Consider the following 20,069-nt stretch of genomic DNA (forward strand, 5'->3'; position numbering starts at 1 on the left):
GGGGGTGGGGAGGAGAGAGAGAGAGAGAGAGAGGGCACGAGTGCAGACCTCTATCCCACTACCCTGGGACCGTCACCTGAGCCAAAATCAAGAGTCTGACGTTCAAATGACTGAGCCACCCAGGTGCCCTGGCATGATATCTTTTAAAAATGAAATATGATCAGGGGCACCTGGGTGACCCCATCAGTTGAGCATCCGACTTCAGCTCAGCTCATGATCTCTCAGTTTGTGAGTTCAAGTCTCACTCTGTACTGACAGCTTGGAGACTAGAGCCTGCTTCAGGTTGTGTCTCCCTCTCTCTCTGCCTTTTCCCCACTTGTGCTCTCTTTCAAAAATAAACATTAAAAAAAAATTTTTTTAGGGGTGCCTGGGTGGCTCAGTCGGTTGAGTGTCCCACTTCAGGTCAGGTCATGATCTCATGGTTTATGAGTTTGAACCCTCGTCAGGCTCTGTGCTAACAGCTCGGAGCCTGGAGCCTGCTTCAGAATCTGTGACTCCCCCTCTCTCTCTGTCCCCTCCCCAGCTCATGCTCTGTCTCTGTCTCTCAAAAAATAAATAAACTTTAAATTAAAATAAAATTTTATAATAAAACAAAATGAAATATCAGATCATCCCACTCCCAAAACATGTCAGTTGCCTGCCATTGATTTTACGTGATGAAGGTTCAGGTCCTTCAGATAGCTCATATGAGGCCTTATGTTCTGTGCGAAGGACCCACTCTCCACTTCTCTAGCCTCTTCCTAGCCCTTCCTCTTGTCATTAGGATTTTTGTTTTCAATCACTCCTTTTTCTTCTTGACCTCCAGGCCTTCATACTCACTGTTTCTCTCTGGAATTCTACTCTAATTCCCTCTTCTCTGGTTAGCTCTAGTTGGTTTTCATGTCTCCATTTAAGATTTATTTCCTGAAGGAGGGTTTCCTGAATTTCTAAACTAGATTAGGGCTCCCTGTTATATACTCTCATAACACTCTTTCTTCTTTATTATAATGTTTAGCACAATTACATGACTTATTTATCTATCTATCTCCATTGCTATATATACTGCTCTTGGTAAATACCTGTTGACTGAATGAATGAGTGAAGGGAAGGGAACTGTGTACACTGGACATTAGCTAGATTGATTAATGGAAAAATATACTTTCTTTGGATAGATTTTACTAGTTGTGAGTTACCACCATATTTAGAGATTGTAGCAGGAAATTTTATTAAATCTTTTATATTTTTGTGAGCAAGGTGGAAGAGTGTCAGATCAGTATTATAGGGTTACATTGTAGTTAGAGTCAGCATGGAAAAAATGCCTCTGGTGTTCTGAAGGGCTTCTTAGATGCAACTATCTTATTTAACATTTAAATCAGTTTTATGAAGATTCAGAAGGCATACCCAAATTGGCAGATTTTAGTTTAGAAATGATAGTAAATGAATTAGATGGCAGACTCTAGATTTTAAATGATGTTCCTAAGAAAAGCAAAAATTTTTTTAAATTTTTAAATGTTTATTTATTTTGAGAGAGAGTGAGTGCGCGCGCGCGCACACACACACACACACACACACACACACACACACACACACACACACGAGCGAGTGGGGGAGGGGCAGAGAGAGGGAGGCCCAGAATCCAAAGCAGGCTCCAGGCTCTGAGTTGTCAGCACAGAGCCCAACATGGGGCTCAAACTCATGAACTGTGAGATCATGACCTGAGGCAAAGTCAGACGCTTAACTGACTGAGCCACCCAAGTGCCCCAAAACAAAAACAAAAAATTTTATTTATCAAAATACAAAGATAAAATAGATTAGAGATAATGTAAAACCCTTTACCAGGATTACATAACATCTTTACAAACACTAGGTACAATTATGTTTCAGTTGTTTTATTAATAGAAAAAGTTGGTTAACTATTATGTTGTCTGAATTACTTGTCACTGTGGTTGAATGTAAACCTAAAGTGTCAGCAATTTAATGAGTTTAACAAATCTGAATATAAAACTAGGTATATTTATAGAACTATTTGATGTAGAACAAGGAAGATGCCCATTTGTTGTTTCTTTGATGATTGTACTACACATGGAATGGAATTTAGTACTGAATAACATATTTTGGACAAGTATTGGCAGACTAGGAGATGTTCAGATGTGCACCTTGGTTATAGTAAAATTCTGGCTATGGAATTTTATAAGTGACAATGTCAGGTTGGAGTCCTGGCTCTGTTACTTGTTAATCGACAGTAAACAGTTTATTGACCCTCTTTTAAGTTCAATTTTCTCATCTTTAAAATGGAGATAATGTCTCCTTCACAGGATTGTGATAAATAAAGGAAAACATGTTCTAATAAAATGTTACACAAATATAAGGACATCTCATTCATCTCATTGGCAAAGGGACCTGAAGAGTTGAAGAAACTGTTTTTAATTTTTAGGCTGGAGAATAGGGGATTTTGGCAGTGAGGCACAATGGTGAAGGCAATAGCAACTACTGTTTGTTTGATGTCACTAAAGTGCTAGGCACCTTGCTTGACAACCTTGATATAAGTTGTCCCCATTTTATCAGATTTGGCATTAAAGACTTCTGTGCTATTATAACTCTCATGTGTTTAACCAAGATTTTAAAGCACATACTCTGTGTAAAGCAAAGTGCTAGGCATTGTAGCAAATAACAGGAAGAATCATACTTGATCCCTGTCCTAAATAACAGGAAGAATCATACTTGATCCCTGTCCTAAAGGAGTTTCTTTCTTTCTTTTTTTTTTTTTTTTAAGATTTATTTGTTTTTGAGAGAGAGTGCAAGTGGGGAACGGGCAGAGAGAGAGGGGAACAAAAGATGGGAAGCGAGCTCTGTGCTGACAGCAGCGACCTTGATACAGGGCTCAAACTCACGAGCTGTGAGATCATGGCTTGAGCCGAAGTTGGACGCTCGACTGACTTGGCCACCCAGGTGCCCTGAAGTTTATATTTTAGTAAAGGAAACAAATATGGACTCAAATATTTTTAGGAAATGCAAGTCAAGTTGAAGAGGGGCCAGATGAAGTGAGTTAGCATGGTAAGAGGAAGACTCTATGTGGGCTCAGTGGGCTTACGCCAACCTGCGTGCTTTCCATGAAACATTGACGTTAGTGGGTATGCTGTTGTTCTATAGTGAGGCTACTCTCAGTGATGGCATGGCTGGGTCTGGAGTCCAGAGAACACTCAGTTCCATTCATGTGTCTCTTTACCCCTGAGCTGTAGGGTTTTATAGCCAGCTATCACTAGCTGAGAGGTAATTAGTCATAATGTTGTAGCAGCCTTAAATTTTGGAATATATGGTTTTATTTGATGCCTTCTTTCCTTCACCCTTTATCAGTTGGTTAGGCTTAAAAACCACAGATTTCAATTGTGCTTCAATTGTTCCATTTAACTTTAAGGTTTTATGCTGTAATTCCCTGCTCATTTTAGAATCTCTGGAAGCCTCTGGGGTTGGGGTGTGATGCCAATGTGACAGGACATGAAGGATGATTTTCCAGCTGCCTGGAGACTGGTCATTCAAAGGAATGACATTGTTGTTTCCCTTGGGTTTCTTAACATTTCCAAAGGTTTTGGCAAAGGAACTTCTAAAATTAGTACAAGTAAGTATATATCTAGGCAAGCTAGTATGTCTAGGTACAGTTATGCTTTGATTATTGTTCTTGTGGTCACCCTTATTCCATAGCTACAGACTATCTGAAGAACTGGGTATATATTTTAGCAAAAGGTTAAAAGTTACCTCAGTCCAGAAGTAGTAGTGAGTCATCTGGTGTACATGTCAGACTACTCATGCCCAGCCATATATGCTATGTTTCCAAGAGATTGGGTTAAATATAGAATTACTTTGTGGTTCAGATTTAAATCAGGAAAGATGAATAGATTTAGGACATTTAAACCAGGTTAGACATAATTTATCCTTTAGCTAGAAAGTTTCAGAGGCTATTCAGGGTTGGATCACCACTGTAGTGGTCTGTTGAAATGAGAGAGATTAAAGTGACAGGTATTTTTGCCTATATCCATAAATTCCATATCCAACTTTCAACCATACAGATATGAGTTGAAGGAATTTATATTTTGGTTTATTCACTCATTAACTGTTAAGTCTTTGCTGTTTATTAAATAATGTAAAGACCTAAAGATGAATCATAGAGGACTTTACCTTCAAGGAGGTTAATCTTTTTGGGGAATTAAGATATGTACATAATTAACTATTATCCAAGTTAAAAAGTGAAATGTACTGCATAAAGGTACAAGTCAATGTCATGGTGATTTTGAAGGGAAAAATGATTGTTTTCATCAAGGAAGAACAGTGGATAGAGAGAGACTGTGATGTGATATAACAGCTGATAGTTGTTAATCAGGGTTAGCAAGTCATTATGGAAGGGATTCCTTTGAGCAGGGAGATGGAAAAATGAATAGGATTTGGACATACAAAAGTACAGGAGAAAGTCCATGTAGAAGGTAGGAACAATACTGAAAAATGTCATAGAGACAAAGTATAAAAAGCATATAAAGGAAAGAATAAGAAATCAGTACAGTTGGACAATAGTGTACATGAGTGATAATAAAAAAAAACTACATTGAAGAGATGAATTATAGTAAGATGAGAAACTGTGTTTGTTATTTAAAGCCTACTCTTTGGGGCGCCTGGGTGTCTCAGTTGGTTAGACGTCCGACTTCAGCCCAGGTCACGATCTTGCGGTCCGTGAGTTCAAGCCCCGCGTCGGGCTCTGGGCTGACGGCTCAGAGCCTGGAGCCTGCTTCTGATTCTGTGTCTCCCTCTCTCTCTGCCTCTCCCCTGTTCATGCTCTGTCTCTCTCTGTCTCAAAAATAAATAAACGTTAAAAAAAAAAATTAAAAAAAAAAAAAAAGCCTACTCTTCACCCTGGGAATGTCTGCCTAGAAGACACACCTTTTACCATGACTGTGGTAAGTAAAATTGCTCGTTTTGAGTAGGACCCAGAACAAGAGAAGGCTCTGAAACAAGTCCTGTTGCTGTGCAAACTGCTCTGTCACTTGGGCCATATGGTCCAGCAAATCCAATGGTGCTTGAATTGGCAAGTAGATAGATGCTGTTTGGAGCTTTTGGCAAGCTCCAGTAGGTAAATGGCCGTGTAGATCCTTAGGATTTTGGAGTAAAGCCCTGTTATTCTTTGTGCATAACTATTCTCCACTTGAGAAACAGCTCTTGGTCTGCACCAGGCCATACTACAGACTGAACACTTAACCATGGGCCACCAAGTTACTATGTGACCTGAGTTTCCCGTCATGAACTGGGTATTATCTGACCCTTCAAGCCATGAGGAGTGTGTATAGCAGCACTCCATCATCATTTGGAATGGTGTATATGTGATGGGGCACAAGTAGGCCCTGAAAGCACTGCCTGAATGTACTTCTGCTACACTCCCTTGTCTTCCTAGCCTATACCTGTCTGCCTTCTGGGGAGTTCTATAATCAGTTGACAGAAGAAAAGAAGACTGGCGCCTGGTTTACAGATGGTTCTGCATAATATGCAGGTGCCACCTGGAAGTGGACAGCTGTAGCAATGTATGTCCTTTCAGGGATATCCCTGAAGGATAGTGTCGAAGGGAAATCCAGTGGGCAGAACTTTGAACAGTATACTTGGTTGTGTACTTTTTTTTTTAAATTTTTTTTTAACGTTTTATTTATTTTTGAGACAGGGAGAGACAGAGCATGAACAGGGGAGGGTCAGAGAGAGGGAGACACAGAATCTGAAACAGGCTCCAAGCTCTGAGCTGTCACCACAGAGCCCAACGCGGGGCTCAAACTCACGGACCACGAGATCATGACCCGAGCCGAAGTCAGCTGCTTAACCGACTGAGCCACCCAGGCGCCCCAAGTTGTGTACTTTTACTTGGAAGGGACATGACTGGAATATTGGTGACAAGGAAATCTGGGGAAGAGATATGTGGTTAGATTCTCTGAACAAAAAATGGGAAGATATTTGTGTCCCATGTGAATGCTTACCGAAGAGTGCCCTCAGCAGAGAAGGATATTAATATTCAAATCGATGGGATGACCTTTTCTGTGGATACCAGTCAGCCTCTTTTCCCAGCCACTCTGTCATCTTGCAGTGGTCTTGTGAACATGGCTAGGGATGGGGATTATGCCATCAACATGGATTTCCACTCACCAAGGTTCACCTAGCTATAGCCACTGCCTAGGGCCCAATCTAACAGCAAGGAGAGATCAATACTAAATTCCCAATATGGCTCTGTTACCCTGGACAAGAGCTGTTACCCAGCTCCCTGGTGGCAGGTTGATTACATTGGATCTCTTCCATCATAGAAGGGGCAGCATTTTGTTCTTACTGGAAGAGTGACTTACTCTTTTTTTTTTTTTTTTCAGAGAGTGTACAACAGAGAGCTTTTATTGAATAGTAATAAAACAGGAACCTTATGTTTACCCTAATTTCTTTTTTTTTTAATATGAAATTTATTGTCAAATTGGTTTCCATACAACACCCAGTGCTCATCCCAAAAGGTGCCCTCCTCAATGCCCATCACCCACTTTCCCCTCCCTCCCACCCCCCATCAACCCTCAGTTATTCTCAGTTGTCAAGAGTCTCTTACGGTTTGGCTCCCTCCCTCTAATTTTTTTTCCTTCCCCTCCCCCATGGTCTTCTGTTAAGTTTCTGTTAAGTTTCACATAAGAGTGAAAACGTATGGTATCTGTCTTTCTCTGTATGACTTATTTCACTTAGCATCACACTCTCCAGTTCCATCCACGTTGCTACAAAAGGCCAGATTTCATTCTTTCTCATTGCCACGTAGTACTCCATTGTGTATATAAACCACAATTTCTTTACCAATTCATCAGTTGATGGACATTTAGGCTCTTTCCATAATTTGGCTATTGTTGAGAGTGCTGCTATAAACATTGGGGTACAAGTGCCCCTATGCATCAGCACTCCTGTATCCCTTGGGTAAATTCCTAGCAGTGCTATTGCTGGGTCATAAAGTAGATCTATTTTTAATTTTTTGAGGAACCTCCACACTGTTTTCCAGAGTGGCTGCGCCAGTTTGCATTCCCACCAACAGTGCAAGAGGGTTCCCGTTTCTCCACATCCTCTCCAGCATCTATAGTCTCCTGATTTGTTCATTTTAGTCAAGGAGTGACTTACTCCTGATGTAGATTTGCCTTCCCTAGGCATACAGTGCTTCTGCCAAAACTATCATTCTTGGATCTACAGAATGCCTTACTCACCATCATGGTAATTCACACAGCATTACTTCTGATCAAGGAATGAAATAGGAAATTAGGTGTAGCAGTGGGCCTGCTCACAGAATCCACTGGTCTTACTATGTTTCCCACTATCCTGAAGCAGTGGACTTGATAGAATAGCAGAATGGACTTTAAGGAGACTTAAAGAGATGTATATGTGTGCCAGATTCACAAGAGGTACACTTGTGATGGTTAATTTTATGTGTCTTCTTTTATTATTAATTTTCTTATTTGAGGGTAGTTGATACACAATGTTATATTAGTTTCAGGTGTACAACAGTAGTGATTGGACAGGTATATACATTATGCTGTGCTCGCCACAACACTGTTACAATATCAATGACTATATTCCTTATGCGGTACCTTTTATGTGACTTATTCATTCCTTAATTAGAAGCCTTTATGTCCCATTCCCCTTCACCTATTTTGCCCACCCCCAGCTCCCTCCCCTCTGGCAGCCACGAATTTGTTCTTTGTATGTACAGGTCTGATTCTGCTTTTTGTGTGTTTATTCATTTGTTTTGTTTTGTTTTGTTTTTAGATTGCACATATAAGTGAAATCATATGGCATTTGTCTTTCTCAGTCTGATTTATTTCACATAGCATAATAACCCTCTAGGTCCATCCATGTAGTTGCAGTGGCAAGATTGCATCCTTTTTTATGGCTTTGTAATATTCTGTTTTATATATATATATATATATATATATATATATATATATATATGTATGTATGTGTGTGTATGCATGTGTATATACATACCACATCTTCCTTATCCATTTGTCAGTGGTTGCTTCCATATCTTGGCTATTGTAAATAACTCTGCAATAAACATAAGGATACATATATCTTTTCAAATAAGTGTTTTTGTTTTCTTTGGGAAAATATGCAGTAGTGGAATGACTAGATTGTGTAATAATTCTATTTTTAATTTTTTGATGAACTCTCATACTGTTTTCTATAGTGGGTAAACTAATTTACATTCTACCAATTGTGTGTATGAGGGTTCCTTTTTCTCCATATCCTTGCCAACACTTGTTATTGTCTTTTTTATTTTAGTCATTTTTTATTTTAGTCATTTTTTATTTTAGTCATTCTGACAGGTGTGATGGTATCTCATTGTGGGTTTGATTTGAATTTCCCTGATGATTAGTGATATTGAGCATATTTTCATGTTTCTATTGGCCATCTCTGTGTCTTCTTTGGGAAAATGTCTATTTAGGTCGTCTGTTCATTTTTTGATTGGATTGGGGTTTTTGTTGTTGTTGCTGTTGTTTTGATGTTGAGTTGTATAAGCTCTTTACATGTTTTGGATATTAACCCCTTACTGGATATGTCATTTGCAAGTATCTTCTCCTATTTAGTGGGTTGTCTTTTTGTTTCGTTGATTGTTTCCTTTAGGCTGCAAAATCTTTATTTTGATGTGGTCCTGATTATTTTTGCTTTTGTTTCCCTTCAACTTTGAAAGCAGGGAGTAGAGTTCCAAGTCACACGATACAAATGGATGAAAATATTCTGTATTTTCAGTGGGAAATAGTAAAAAAAAAAAAAAAAAAAAAAAGTATTGGTTCAAAACTAGAAGTTGAGAAATTAAGCCTTATATACATTTTGAAACTTGTGTTGAGAAAATATTATTTCAGTTGATAAGGTAGATTTCAAATTTCGTAGAGATTTTTTTGAGTGAATGCCTCAATGCTTTTAAGGGCTGGAGAGTATATGATGACGATGACTCTGTTGTGCTTAACTTATCTTTAAAACTTCTGACTTTTCCTTTTCTTTGATACCACATAAATAAATTAAAAAAAAAAAAAAAAAAACAGCATTGTGGTGCACCTGGGTGGCTCAGTCAGTTGGGCGACTGACTTCGGCTCAGGTCATGATCTCACGGTTTGTGAGTTCGAGCCCCGTGTTGGGCTCTGTGCTGACGGCTCAGAGCCTGGGGCCTGCTTCAGATTCTGTGTCTCCCTCGCTCTCTGCCCCTCCCCCACTCATGCTCTGTCTCTCTCTGTCTCAGAAATAAGCATTTAAAAAAATATATTTAAAAAAAACGGCATTGTATAGATTTTTCACCTCTTTGGCTAGATTTATCCCTAGGTATTTTATGGTTTTTTGGTGCAATTGTAATTGGGATCGATTCCTTGATTTCTCTGTCTGTTGCTTCATTATTGGTGTATATGAGTGCAACCGATTTCTGTGCATTGATTTTATATCCTGCAACTTTGTTGAACTCATGGATCAGTTCTAGCTGTTTTTTGGTGGAATCTTTTGGATTTTCCATATAGAGTATCGTGTCATCTGCGAAGAGTGAAAGTTTGAACTCCTCCTTGTTGATTTGGATGCCTTTTATTTCTTTGTGTTGTCTGATTGCTGAGGCTAAGACTTCCAATGCTATGTTGAATAACAGTGGTGAGAGTGGACACCCCTGTCTTGTTCCTGACCTTAGGGGGAAAGCTCTCAGTTTTTCTCCATTGAGGATATCAGGGGTAGGTCTTTCATATAGGGCTTTTATGATCTTGAGGTATGATCTTTCCATCCCCTACTTTCTTGAGGGTTTTTATCAAGAAAGGATGCTATGTTTTGTCAAATGCTGTCTCTGCATCTATGGAGAGGGTCATGTAGTCTTGTCCTTTGTTTTATTGATGTGATATGTCACATTTATTGTTTTGCAGTTATTGAACCAGCCCTGCATCCCAGGTATAAATCCCACTTGCTTGTGGTGAATAAGTTTTTAATGTATTGTTGGATCCAGTTGGCTAGTATCTTGTTGTTTTGCATCCATGTTCATCAGGGAAATTGGTCTGTAGTTCTCCTTTTTAGTGGAGTCTCTGCCTGGTTTTGGAATCTAGGTAATGCTGGCTTCATGGAAACAGTTTGGAGGTTTTCCTTCCATTTCTATTTTTTGGAAGAGCTTCAAGAGAATAGGTGTTAACTCTTCTTTAAATGTTTGGTAGAATTCCCCTGGGAAGCCATCTGGCCCTGGACTCTTGTTTTTTGGGAGATTTTTGATTACTAATTTGATTTCTTTACTGGTTATGGGTCTGTTCAAATTTCCTATTTCTTCCTGTTTCAGTTTTGGTAGTTTATATGTTTTTAGGAATTTGTCCATTTCTTCCAGATTGCCCATTTTATTGGCATATAATTGCTCATAATATTCTCTTATTATTGTTTGTATTTCTGCTGTGTTGGTTGTGGTCTCTCCTCTTTCATTCTTGATGTTATTTGGGTTCTTTCCTTTTTCTTTTTAATCAAACTGGCCTAGGGGTTTATCAATTTTGTTAATTCTTTCAGAGAACCAGCTCCTGGTTCCATTGGTCTGTTCTGTTTGTTTGGTTTCAATAGCATTGATTTCTGCTCTAATCTTTATTATTTCCTGTCTTCTGCTGGCTTTGGGTTTTACTTACTGTTCTTTTTCCAGCTCTTTAAAGTGTAAGGTTGGGTTGTGTATCTGTGACCTTTCTTCCTTCTTTAGGAAGGCCTGGATTGCTATATTACTTCCCTCTTATGACTGCCTTTGCTGGGTGCCAAAGGTTTTGGATAGAGAAGAATTGTTTATATGTGATCTTTCTAAGCAGAAAAGAAAGGCTCTATTGAGGAATAACATAGAATTCCCTATATTAACACAAGTCTGGAACATTTATCAGGGTTATATTAGGCAGTGATACATACCCAGTGTTCCTAAATTCGTATTTATATTTTCAGAGGTAATATTGGTGGAGGTGACAGGATAGGGAGGATTATCTATGCATTACACTGAAATCAGAGTTTGAAAAAGTCTCTCACTTATTTGTATCATATGAGAGATGTGTGTTTTCAATAATTAAATGTAACTCACTGGGCAGTGTTTATATGGTTATGAGTAGATTTGTTTGTTTAAACTTAAGTTAGCTGCTACTAATAATTGAGTTTGCAGTCTCTCACATTCCTGGGGTGTCTGTGAAATAGACATTGATAAACACCAGTGTAAAAGTTCTGAAAGAATATGTGCTTTGATAGCTCTGTCTTTTCTCAGAAATATCTTTTGGAAATGTGGATAATCCACCTGGTTAGTATTTTATATGAATGGATAATACAGATTTTAGTTTATAGTATAAATCTAAGAAAACAAAAAGAGTTCATGTATTGTATATACTGGATTGAAGAAGTCACACAAAAATTTCCATCTGGGATTTTTTTTTTAATGCATAGGTGAGGCTTACCTGTCTCCTCAAATCTAATTTATTACCTGTTTCTGCAATGGAATAGATTATACTTAGCTTAAGTGTCATACTAAATATTTTATGCCTTACAGTTAGTTCTATAAAGCTATTTAGTCCATCTTCATTAATCACCTTTCTTTAATGTCCCTAGGTTATTGAATCTTTGGGAATTGTTATTTATAAAGCACTGGACTATGGTTTGAAGGAGAATGAAGAAAGGGAGTTAAGCCCACCCCTAGAGCAGCTCATTGATCACATGGCCAACACGGTCGAAGCTGATGGCAGCAATGATGAGGGCTATGAGGCTGCGGATGAAGGCCTGGAAGATGAAGAAGATGAAAAGAGAAAAGTCTCAGCCATCCGGTCATATAGAGATGTCATGAAGGTAAAGAGGCAGTTTACATAGTACTTGTTTTTAAGAGTTATTTCATTTTAGATTCTTAACTGTAGAGCACAAATTGATGGTTTACCAGAGGGGAGGTGGACAGGGGGATGGGTGAAACAGGTGATGGAGATTAAGGAGTGCACGTGTTGTGATGACAACAGGTGTATAAGTGTTGGATCACTGTATTATATACCTGAAACTAACATTAACAACGTGTATTAACTAACTGGAATTTAAATGAAAACTTTTTTTAAAAAAGCATTTGGGGAAAAAATAAGTTATAAACTATAAAAAGTAAATGGGAATTCAGCATTTGATCATAGTTTGTAGATCTTTAGCTATAAGTGAAATGAATAAGGAACTAAAATACTCCTGGTTTTGTGATTTGTTCATAGCTTCAACATGGCCTTTTGTGATTAAATGATAACTCTCAAAAAACCACTTTTAGATATTATATGCTCCTAATATTACATATTATACACCAGCTTAACTGCACATTATGTCTTTTTTTTCCAATATATGAAATTTATTGTCAAATTGGTTTCCATACAACACCCAGTACTCATCCCAAAAGGTGCCCTCCTCAATACCCATCCCCCACCCTCCCCTCCCTCCCACCCCCCATCAACCCTCAGTTTGTTCTCAGTTTTTAAGAGTCTCTTATGCTTTGGCTCTCTCCCACTCTAACCTCTTTTTTTTTTTTTTTTCTTCCCCTCCCCCATGGGTTTCTGTTAAGTTTCTCAGGATCCACATAAGAGTGAAACCATATGGTATCTGTCTTTCTCTGTATGGCTTATTTCACTTAGCATCACACTCTCCAGTTCCATCCACGTTGCTACAAAAGGCCATATTTCATTCTTTCTCATTGCCACGTAGTATTCCATTGTGTATATAAAGCACAATTTCTTTATCGATTCATCAGTTGATGGACATTTAGGCTCTTTCCATAATTTGGCTATTGTTGAGAGTGCTGCTATAAACATTGGGGTACAAGTGCCCCTATGCATCAGTACTCCTGTATCCTTTGGGTAAATTCCTAGCAGTGCTATTGCTGGGTCATAGGGTAGGTCTATTTTTAATTTTCTGAGGAACCTCCACACTGCTTTCCAGAGCGGCTGCACCAATTTGCATTCCCACCAGCAGAACTGCACATTATGTCTTGAGTTGACTTCTGCATTTTCTTTTATGGACTGAATAACAACTGTGATCTAATTTATATGAAGATTCTGAATCTGAAGTATCACAGCTGATTGTGTAACTTTGTTTTCTTGACCTACTCAGTGCTATGTATATGTAATGAAACAAGTTCTGTAGCTTGAATTGAAAATTTCTTCTTAGTTAAATTTTTGTGTGTACTTGAAGAACATAATTTCTATAATGCTAAATGTACAGAGATTAAAATTAAGATTTGTCAGTGTAGTCTTAAAAGAGAATTCTGTTTAGAGCTATTTGTATATGGTGTTTACTAGATTTTGTAAGCAATACTGGTTATATATTTTACAACTTAAAAAACATCCCAGAGAAAAGAATAGAGAGAAACTGTGAAGATAGTAGTTTCCAGGTGTACTGAAGCATACCCTGCTCCTTGTTCCTTCTTAGATGATAAATCTCCCAGAAACTCTGGAATAGGGCTCTACATTTATGATACTTATGAAATTCAGATATTCTTTAGCTCTTTTATTTTGTTTCTTTTTTTTAAGTTTATTTATTTTTTTAGAGATAGACATGAGCAGGGAACGGGGTGGGCGGGGGGGAGAGAGAGAGAGAGAGAGAGAGAGAGAGAGAGAGAGATCATCCCAAGCAGGCTCCATGCTGTCAGTATAGAGCCAGACATGGGGCTCAAATTTACAAACTGAGATCATGATCTGAGCCAAAATCCACAGTTAGATGCTTTACCAACCGAGCCACCCCTTGCCTCTAGCTCTTTTAATACTTGCAATACTTCTCGTTTTAAATCAACAGTGTCTGTAGGTGAAATCCTCATAATGTGTAGAAATTAAAATTTCACACAGTTTATTCATTTTGTATTTTCTAGGGGTCAAGGTATATTTTATTTTTTTAAGTTTTATTTATTTATATCTGAGCCCATATCAAGAGTTGGATGCTCAACCAACTGAGCCACCCAGGCACCCCTTCAAGTATATTTTAAAATATATATACACTTAAAGGCCAGATAAAACTTTCTGCAGCCCACAGATGACCTGCTTGTTCCATTGCAGACCAGTGATAATGATTAAAAATGAAGAGTAAAAGGTTTTCCATTAAGACATAAACCTATTTATGCCTCTGAAATTGAGTCTGCAGTTTTTTGGTGGGGGCTATGTAGGGGGCAGTGAACAGGGAATGGTGAATGAGGAAGAGAACACTCACTTAACCAGCTACAGCAATTAAGTTAACCCTGGCACCAGTAGAATGATAGATGTCATAGCCAGATTGCTCTCATACTGCAGATTTGGAAGATGAGGGCTAGGGATTTATTGGATTGTTATAATTATTATTCAAGACATTGAATATTTTAACTTATAAAATAAAAATTCTCAGACATTCAGCAATTTGAACTGAACTTGTTTTATTTTTTTAATTTGGGCTATTGCATCTGGATTCCTGCCTATCTTACTGCTACCTTAATATGAAAAATAAATAGTTAAAAGGGTGCTTATGTATCACAAAAATCCATTATTCATGGCCACATAGTGATACGTAGAGTTTGTAGTTTAATTAATGAGTTGAAATCTTCAGTTAGTAAACTAACTTCTTGTTTATTTTGTTGGAAGAGAAGATGTAACTGAAGGAATATAACTACTTTCTCCTTATTGGAAGTGGAAATATGAAACTAAGTTTGAATAATATAAATAATAGAATATTTAGGAACTTGGAGACAGCTTTTTTTTAATTCTTAGTGAGCAAGACCTCTTTAATGTGTAATGTTTCCCCTGAATAGTTATTTGTTCTTATTCTACTAATATTTTGTTATATTTTCATATATTTGTTGTTCTCTGAGCCTTATGATAACACTGTGAGGTAGATTGAGAAGACATTTTTATACCCATTTTACACATGGAAGAACTAAGGCTCAGAGAGGTATATGACTTCTCCAGCTTCATAGAACTGAGTAAGTAAGAAGGGTACATGGTGATTATATTCAGAGCTTATACTCTGGTAGGCCTCGTTTTACCATTTTCATACCAACTGTTGTTGCCCTGGATTATCGAATCCTATGATCCTTATTTTTTTTTTTAATTTTTAAATATTTATTTATTTATTTATTTATTTATTTATTTATTTTTGAGAGAGACAGAGACAGTGAGCAGGGGAGGGGCAGAGAGAGAGCGAGAGGGAATCCCAAGCAGGCTCTGCACTGTCAGCACGGAGCTGATGCTGGGCTGAACCCACAAACCATGAGATCATGACCTGATCCAAAACCAAGAGCTTAATTTAACTGACTGAGCCACCCAGGTGTCCTATATTCTTTTTTTTTTTTTTAATATTTATTTATTTTGAAAGAGAGAGAACGTGAGTGGGAGGAGGGGCAGAGAGAGGAGAGAGAGAACATAATTAATATAAAGTATCTAGTATAGTTCTTGTCATGAATAACAATTTAATAGCATTTGCTATATGCCAGGCATTTTCCTAGGTGCTAGGCACATAGCAATACGCAACATACAAATGGTCCCTACCTTTATGGCTCTTAATTTTAATGTAGAAAAATAGAATATAAACAAGTAAAGCATAAACACACACATGTAATTTTTTCTGACTCATTGCAGTCACAGATTTATGTCAGAGATAGAACATGTTCTTCCCTTAAATTAAGAATATAACACCTAAAGCATTTTCCTTTCAGTTGAAGTATTTCTTGAGAAATATATGAATATATATATGTGTTTATATATATATATATATGTTTATATATATATATGTTTATATATATGTATAACCTGTAACCAAGTACTTAACACCTTCAAGAAGCATTAACAAAAGATCATTCTAAAAAATTGTTTTCTTATCTGTAAGGGGCATCTGGGTGGCTCAGTCAGTTAAGTGTCTAACTTTTGATCTCAGCTCAGGTCTTGATTTTAGCATTGTGGGTTCAAGCCCTGCATTGGGCTCCACACTGGGTGTGAAGCATACTTTAAAAAAAATTATTTTTGTATCTGTAAATACATTCTGAAAAATATTCACCCAATTAACATTAATCAAAAAGAAGAGATTGTAGACATGAAGAAAAATTGGAGATTGATGGAGCACAAAGTGTGCAGGAAAGGAGATTGAAGAGTCAGGGTTAGAGATGATGGAAGAGTAAGACTTAAGACAGTGGATAGAAAGAATGAGTAAAAAAAAGTGGTGTGGAATCTAGGAAAAGTGTCTGAGAAATGACTGAAATTAATATGAGAATAGTACATGAACAAAGTTCTTCATTTGAAATGAATGTAAAATTCTCAGTTTATTCATATATTCATTTACCTTTTGAAATGTAAAGTAAGCGTTTAGTGTGCCTTCTTTGTGCTGAGTGCTCTATCAGCACTTAGGTTGCTGAGATTAAATAGGGTTAAGTGAACCCCTGTGAAATAAGTATTATAGACCAGGTGCGTAGGACCATACTAGCTCATACACTACCTTTGGGCAAATGAGCAATAGGCGTTCCTTCTTCAAGATACTTGGCTTCCATCTGTAAGAAAATTGTCATAATAAATAGGAATTTGCAATGTCTGTGATGTGGAGATGTCCTTCTAGATATAGTACCCTCGTGAACAGTCTGAACATACAGAAGTGGTGGTTCAACACGTGTACCTGAAATGCTCAGGGAGCACAGAAAGAGGCACTGAACTCAGCCTGGGGATTCTGATTCTCTTATACAATCCAGTCTCCCTAATAATCAGGGAATGCGTATAAAGCAATGCCATTTGTAACTCTTTTGCAAGCAAGAAGTTACTTTTGTTGATATTTGAAATTATGGTAAATTATTTCATGTAGTAATTGATAGCTACAGTGTAAATTTTCATAGCCCTTATATAAAATAACTTGACAGTATATTTAAAAGTCTTCACTGTGTATGATAGCAAAAGGCTAGGAACATCCCAGATGTTCATTAATAGGGGAATGGTTGAATTAACTATGGGTATAGCTAGTTAGTGAAGTATTATATAACTATCTGAAAGGATTGAGGAAATCTCTCTCCAGGGTATATTGTTTAGGTGAAAAAACAAGGTGGGGCACCTGGGTGGCTCAGTTGGTTAAGTGTCTGACTTTGGCTGAGGTTATGATCTCACAGCCTCATGGGTTCGAGCCCTGCGTCCAGCTCTGTGCTGACAGCTCAGAGCCTGGAGCCTGCTTCGGATCCTGTTTCTCCCTCTCTCTCTGCCCCTCCCCATCTCACGCTCTGTGTCTCTCCTTCAAAAATAAACAAACATTAAAAAAAAAATTTAAGAATATGTATGGAGGTATTTGTTTATATTGTTTTAAAAAAGAGGAAAGATAAATCAAACCTAAAGAAATTAGCTATAGATAAAGGAACAGAGCAGAAACAAGGACAGGCATTAAAGCGAAGCATCTCTGAGTATACTTAATTCTGTAGATTTGATTTAGAAATCATATAAATGTTTTACTAAATTATAAAACAAAGTTAAATATGGAAATATAATTCCCCCTGCATTCAAGGCAAATTGAACATAACTGTTCTCACACTGGAGACATAACTACATAGGAAGACCTACAAAGCTATAACCACATAGTAGCAGTGAGCACAGCTACCACCAGGTTGTGGTCTCTAAATATCACTCCCCATTAAAAGAATTCCAGGATTCCTTAGAGAAATGGCTAATTCGAGATCTGGGAAGGAGACGTATAAAATAGCCTGGAGCATCTTGTTATACCAGAACGCAAACAGACTATCCAAGATTACTGAATTATATAAAAAGGACTCGAAAGCCAACTCAAAGAAGTTCTGATTGGTCAAAGATGGAAAAATTTGATCATCGATAAGAACAATAGCTGTGATGAATTAAAAATCACATCAAATATTCTGAATTACATGAACACATAAGTGAAAATAAAACCCTCATCGGTCACCTTTAGAGGCTGTTAGGGAATCAACTTATTTCAAAAATTGGCAAATAAGCAAATTCATCCTGCCTTTTCCCCGTGAAGAGGTTACCTTAGGTAACCAATTAGTTCTGTATAAGTTTCTTTTTATAAAAGTCCCAGCTAATATGTGAAAACAGAATAATAGGGATTGCAAAATGGTAATAATCTAATAAAGAAGAATAATGATAATAGCAATAATCACTGTGGCATCACAAGAGACCAGCAGACTTAGTTCACAGCACCACTTGGGAGGTACTCTTGCCAAGCAAGCAAACAAAAAACCCATCGATCTTCAATCTGATCAAGCCTCTAGATCTAACTACCAATTTGTAGGAAATCCAGGGGATATAGAAACATTTTAAAACCACCATAAAGATACAATCATCAAAATCCAGATTATGGGAAACTCTATAGGACAAATCATGTAATTTCTTTGATAAATACATAGAAGATAAATGGAGAGGGAGAGAGGAAAAACTTACATTAAATCAAACTTGATACATAGCACCCAGTTGCAATATATGAACCTTATATGGGTTCTAATGAAAATGAATAAATTGTAAAAATGTGTGTGACTATTTGAGATAATCAAGAAAATTTTACCTTATGCTATATTTGATTTTAGAAATTACTCATATTTTAAATATGATAATAGTATTGTGTTTATTTTTTTAAAGAACTCTTATCTTTAGAGATATATGCTGAAATATTTATGTATGAAACTCAGATATATGGGATTTGCTATAAAATAATTCTAGAGGGTGGAGCTGAGCAGGTAAGGAGGTAGATAAAATAAGATTGACCATGAATTGATCATTGTTAACGTTGGATGATGTGTACATGCTGATTCATATACTATTCACCTAGTTTTGTTTTGACATTTTTTCTTATAAAAAATTAAAATACGTAAAAATATCCAGAATAATCCTTTGTGATAGCAATACTACTGTTAGAAATTTTTCAAAGAGGTAAGTTTTTTTCAATTAGATATGATTGACATATAACGTTAGTTTTAGATGTACAACTTAATGATTTGATATATGCATATATTGTGAAGTGATTATAATAAGTCTAGTTAACATCCATCACCACACATAGTTACACATTTTTTCCCCCTATGATGAGAACTTTTAAAATTTACTCTCTCAGCAACTTGCAAATATACAATGCAGTATTATTAACTGTGGTCACCATGCTGTACATTACATCCTCAGGACTTACTTTATAACTGTAAGTTTGTGCCTTTTGACTTCCTTCACCCATTTTGCCCACCCCTCTCCCTCTCCCTTTGCCAACTACCCATCTCTTCTCTGTACAAAGAGGTTATTCTTTTTAAGTTTTTATTTAAATTCTATTTAGTTATATAGTGTAATATTAGTTTCAAGTGTACAATATAGTGAATGATTCAACACTTCCATACATCACCTGGTACTCATTACAACAGGTGCACTCCTTAATCCCCATCACCTATTTTCCATCCCCCACCCACCTCCCCTCTGGTAACCATGTTTGTTCTCTATAGTTAAGAGTCTGTTCAAAGAGATAATTTTTAAAAGGTGAAAATGTTACATGGATACATTGAAGATATGTTTTTGTTTTTGTTTTGAGAAAGAGAGAACGAGCAAGGGAGGGAGCAGAGGGAGAAAGAATTTTTTTAATGCATTTTTTTCAGTTTTTATTTATTTATTTTTTGAGAGAGAGAGGAAGAGCAGGGGTGGGCAGAGAGAGAGAGAGAGAGAGGGAGAGAGAGAGAGAATCTCAAGCAGGCTCCACACCGTCAACACAGAGTCTGACGTGCGGCTCAAACTCACGAACTGTGAAATCATGACCAGAACTGAAATCAAGAGTTGGATGCTTAACTAACTGAAACAGCTAGGCACCCTGAGAGAGACAGAGACAGAGACAGAGACAGAGAGACAGAGAGAGAACATTTTAAGCAGGCTCCATGCTCAGTGTGGAGCCTGACGTGGGGCTCAATCCCTGATCCTGGAATCATGACCTGAGCTGAAATCAAGAGTCAGACTCTCACTAACTGAACTATCCAGACACCCCTTGAAGATGTGTTTTGTAGCATTATTTATTTATACTATTCTATAATGAAATAAAGGGCTCATAAAGAAATGATGTATCAACTACATGGAATATTAGATAATCTCTAAAATTATAAT

At 37.3% G+C, this 20,069-nt stretch overlaps 1 protein-coding gene across 7 annotated transcripts in view; it reads left to right on the plus strand.

Moving 5' to 3' along the window:
- The window catches only part of SPIRE1 (spire type actin nucleation factor 1), a 198,820-nt gene that overhangs the window by 71,020 nt on the left and 107,731 nt on the right, over positions 1 to 20,069 (plus strand). For all 7 annotated transcript variants that reach the window (XM_042909576.1, XM_042909577.1, XM_042909578.1 and 4 more), the window contains one exon: positions 11,584 to 11,817. In XM_042909576.1, coding sequence (XP_042765510.1) covers positions 11,584 to 11,817 — 234 coding nt within the window. The remainder of the gene's footprint in view (positions 1 to 11,583; positions 11,818 to 20,069) is intronic.

This window comes from Panthera leo, chromosome D3 (genome assembly GCF_018350215.1).
Source record: "Panthera leo isolate Ple1 chromosome D3, P.leo_Ple1_pat1.1, whole genome shotgun sequence".
Lineage (NCBI taxonomy): Eukaryota > Metazoa > Chordata > Mammalia > Carnivora > Felidae > Panthera > Panthera leo.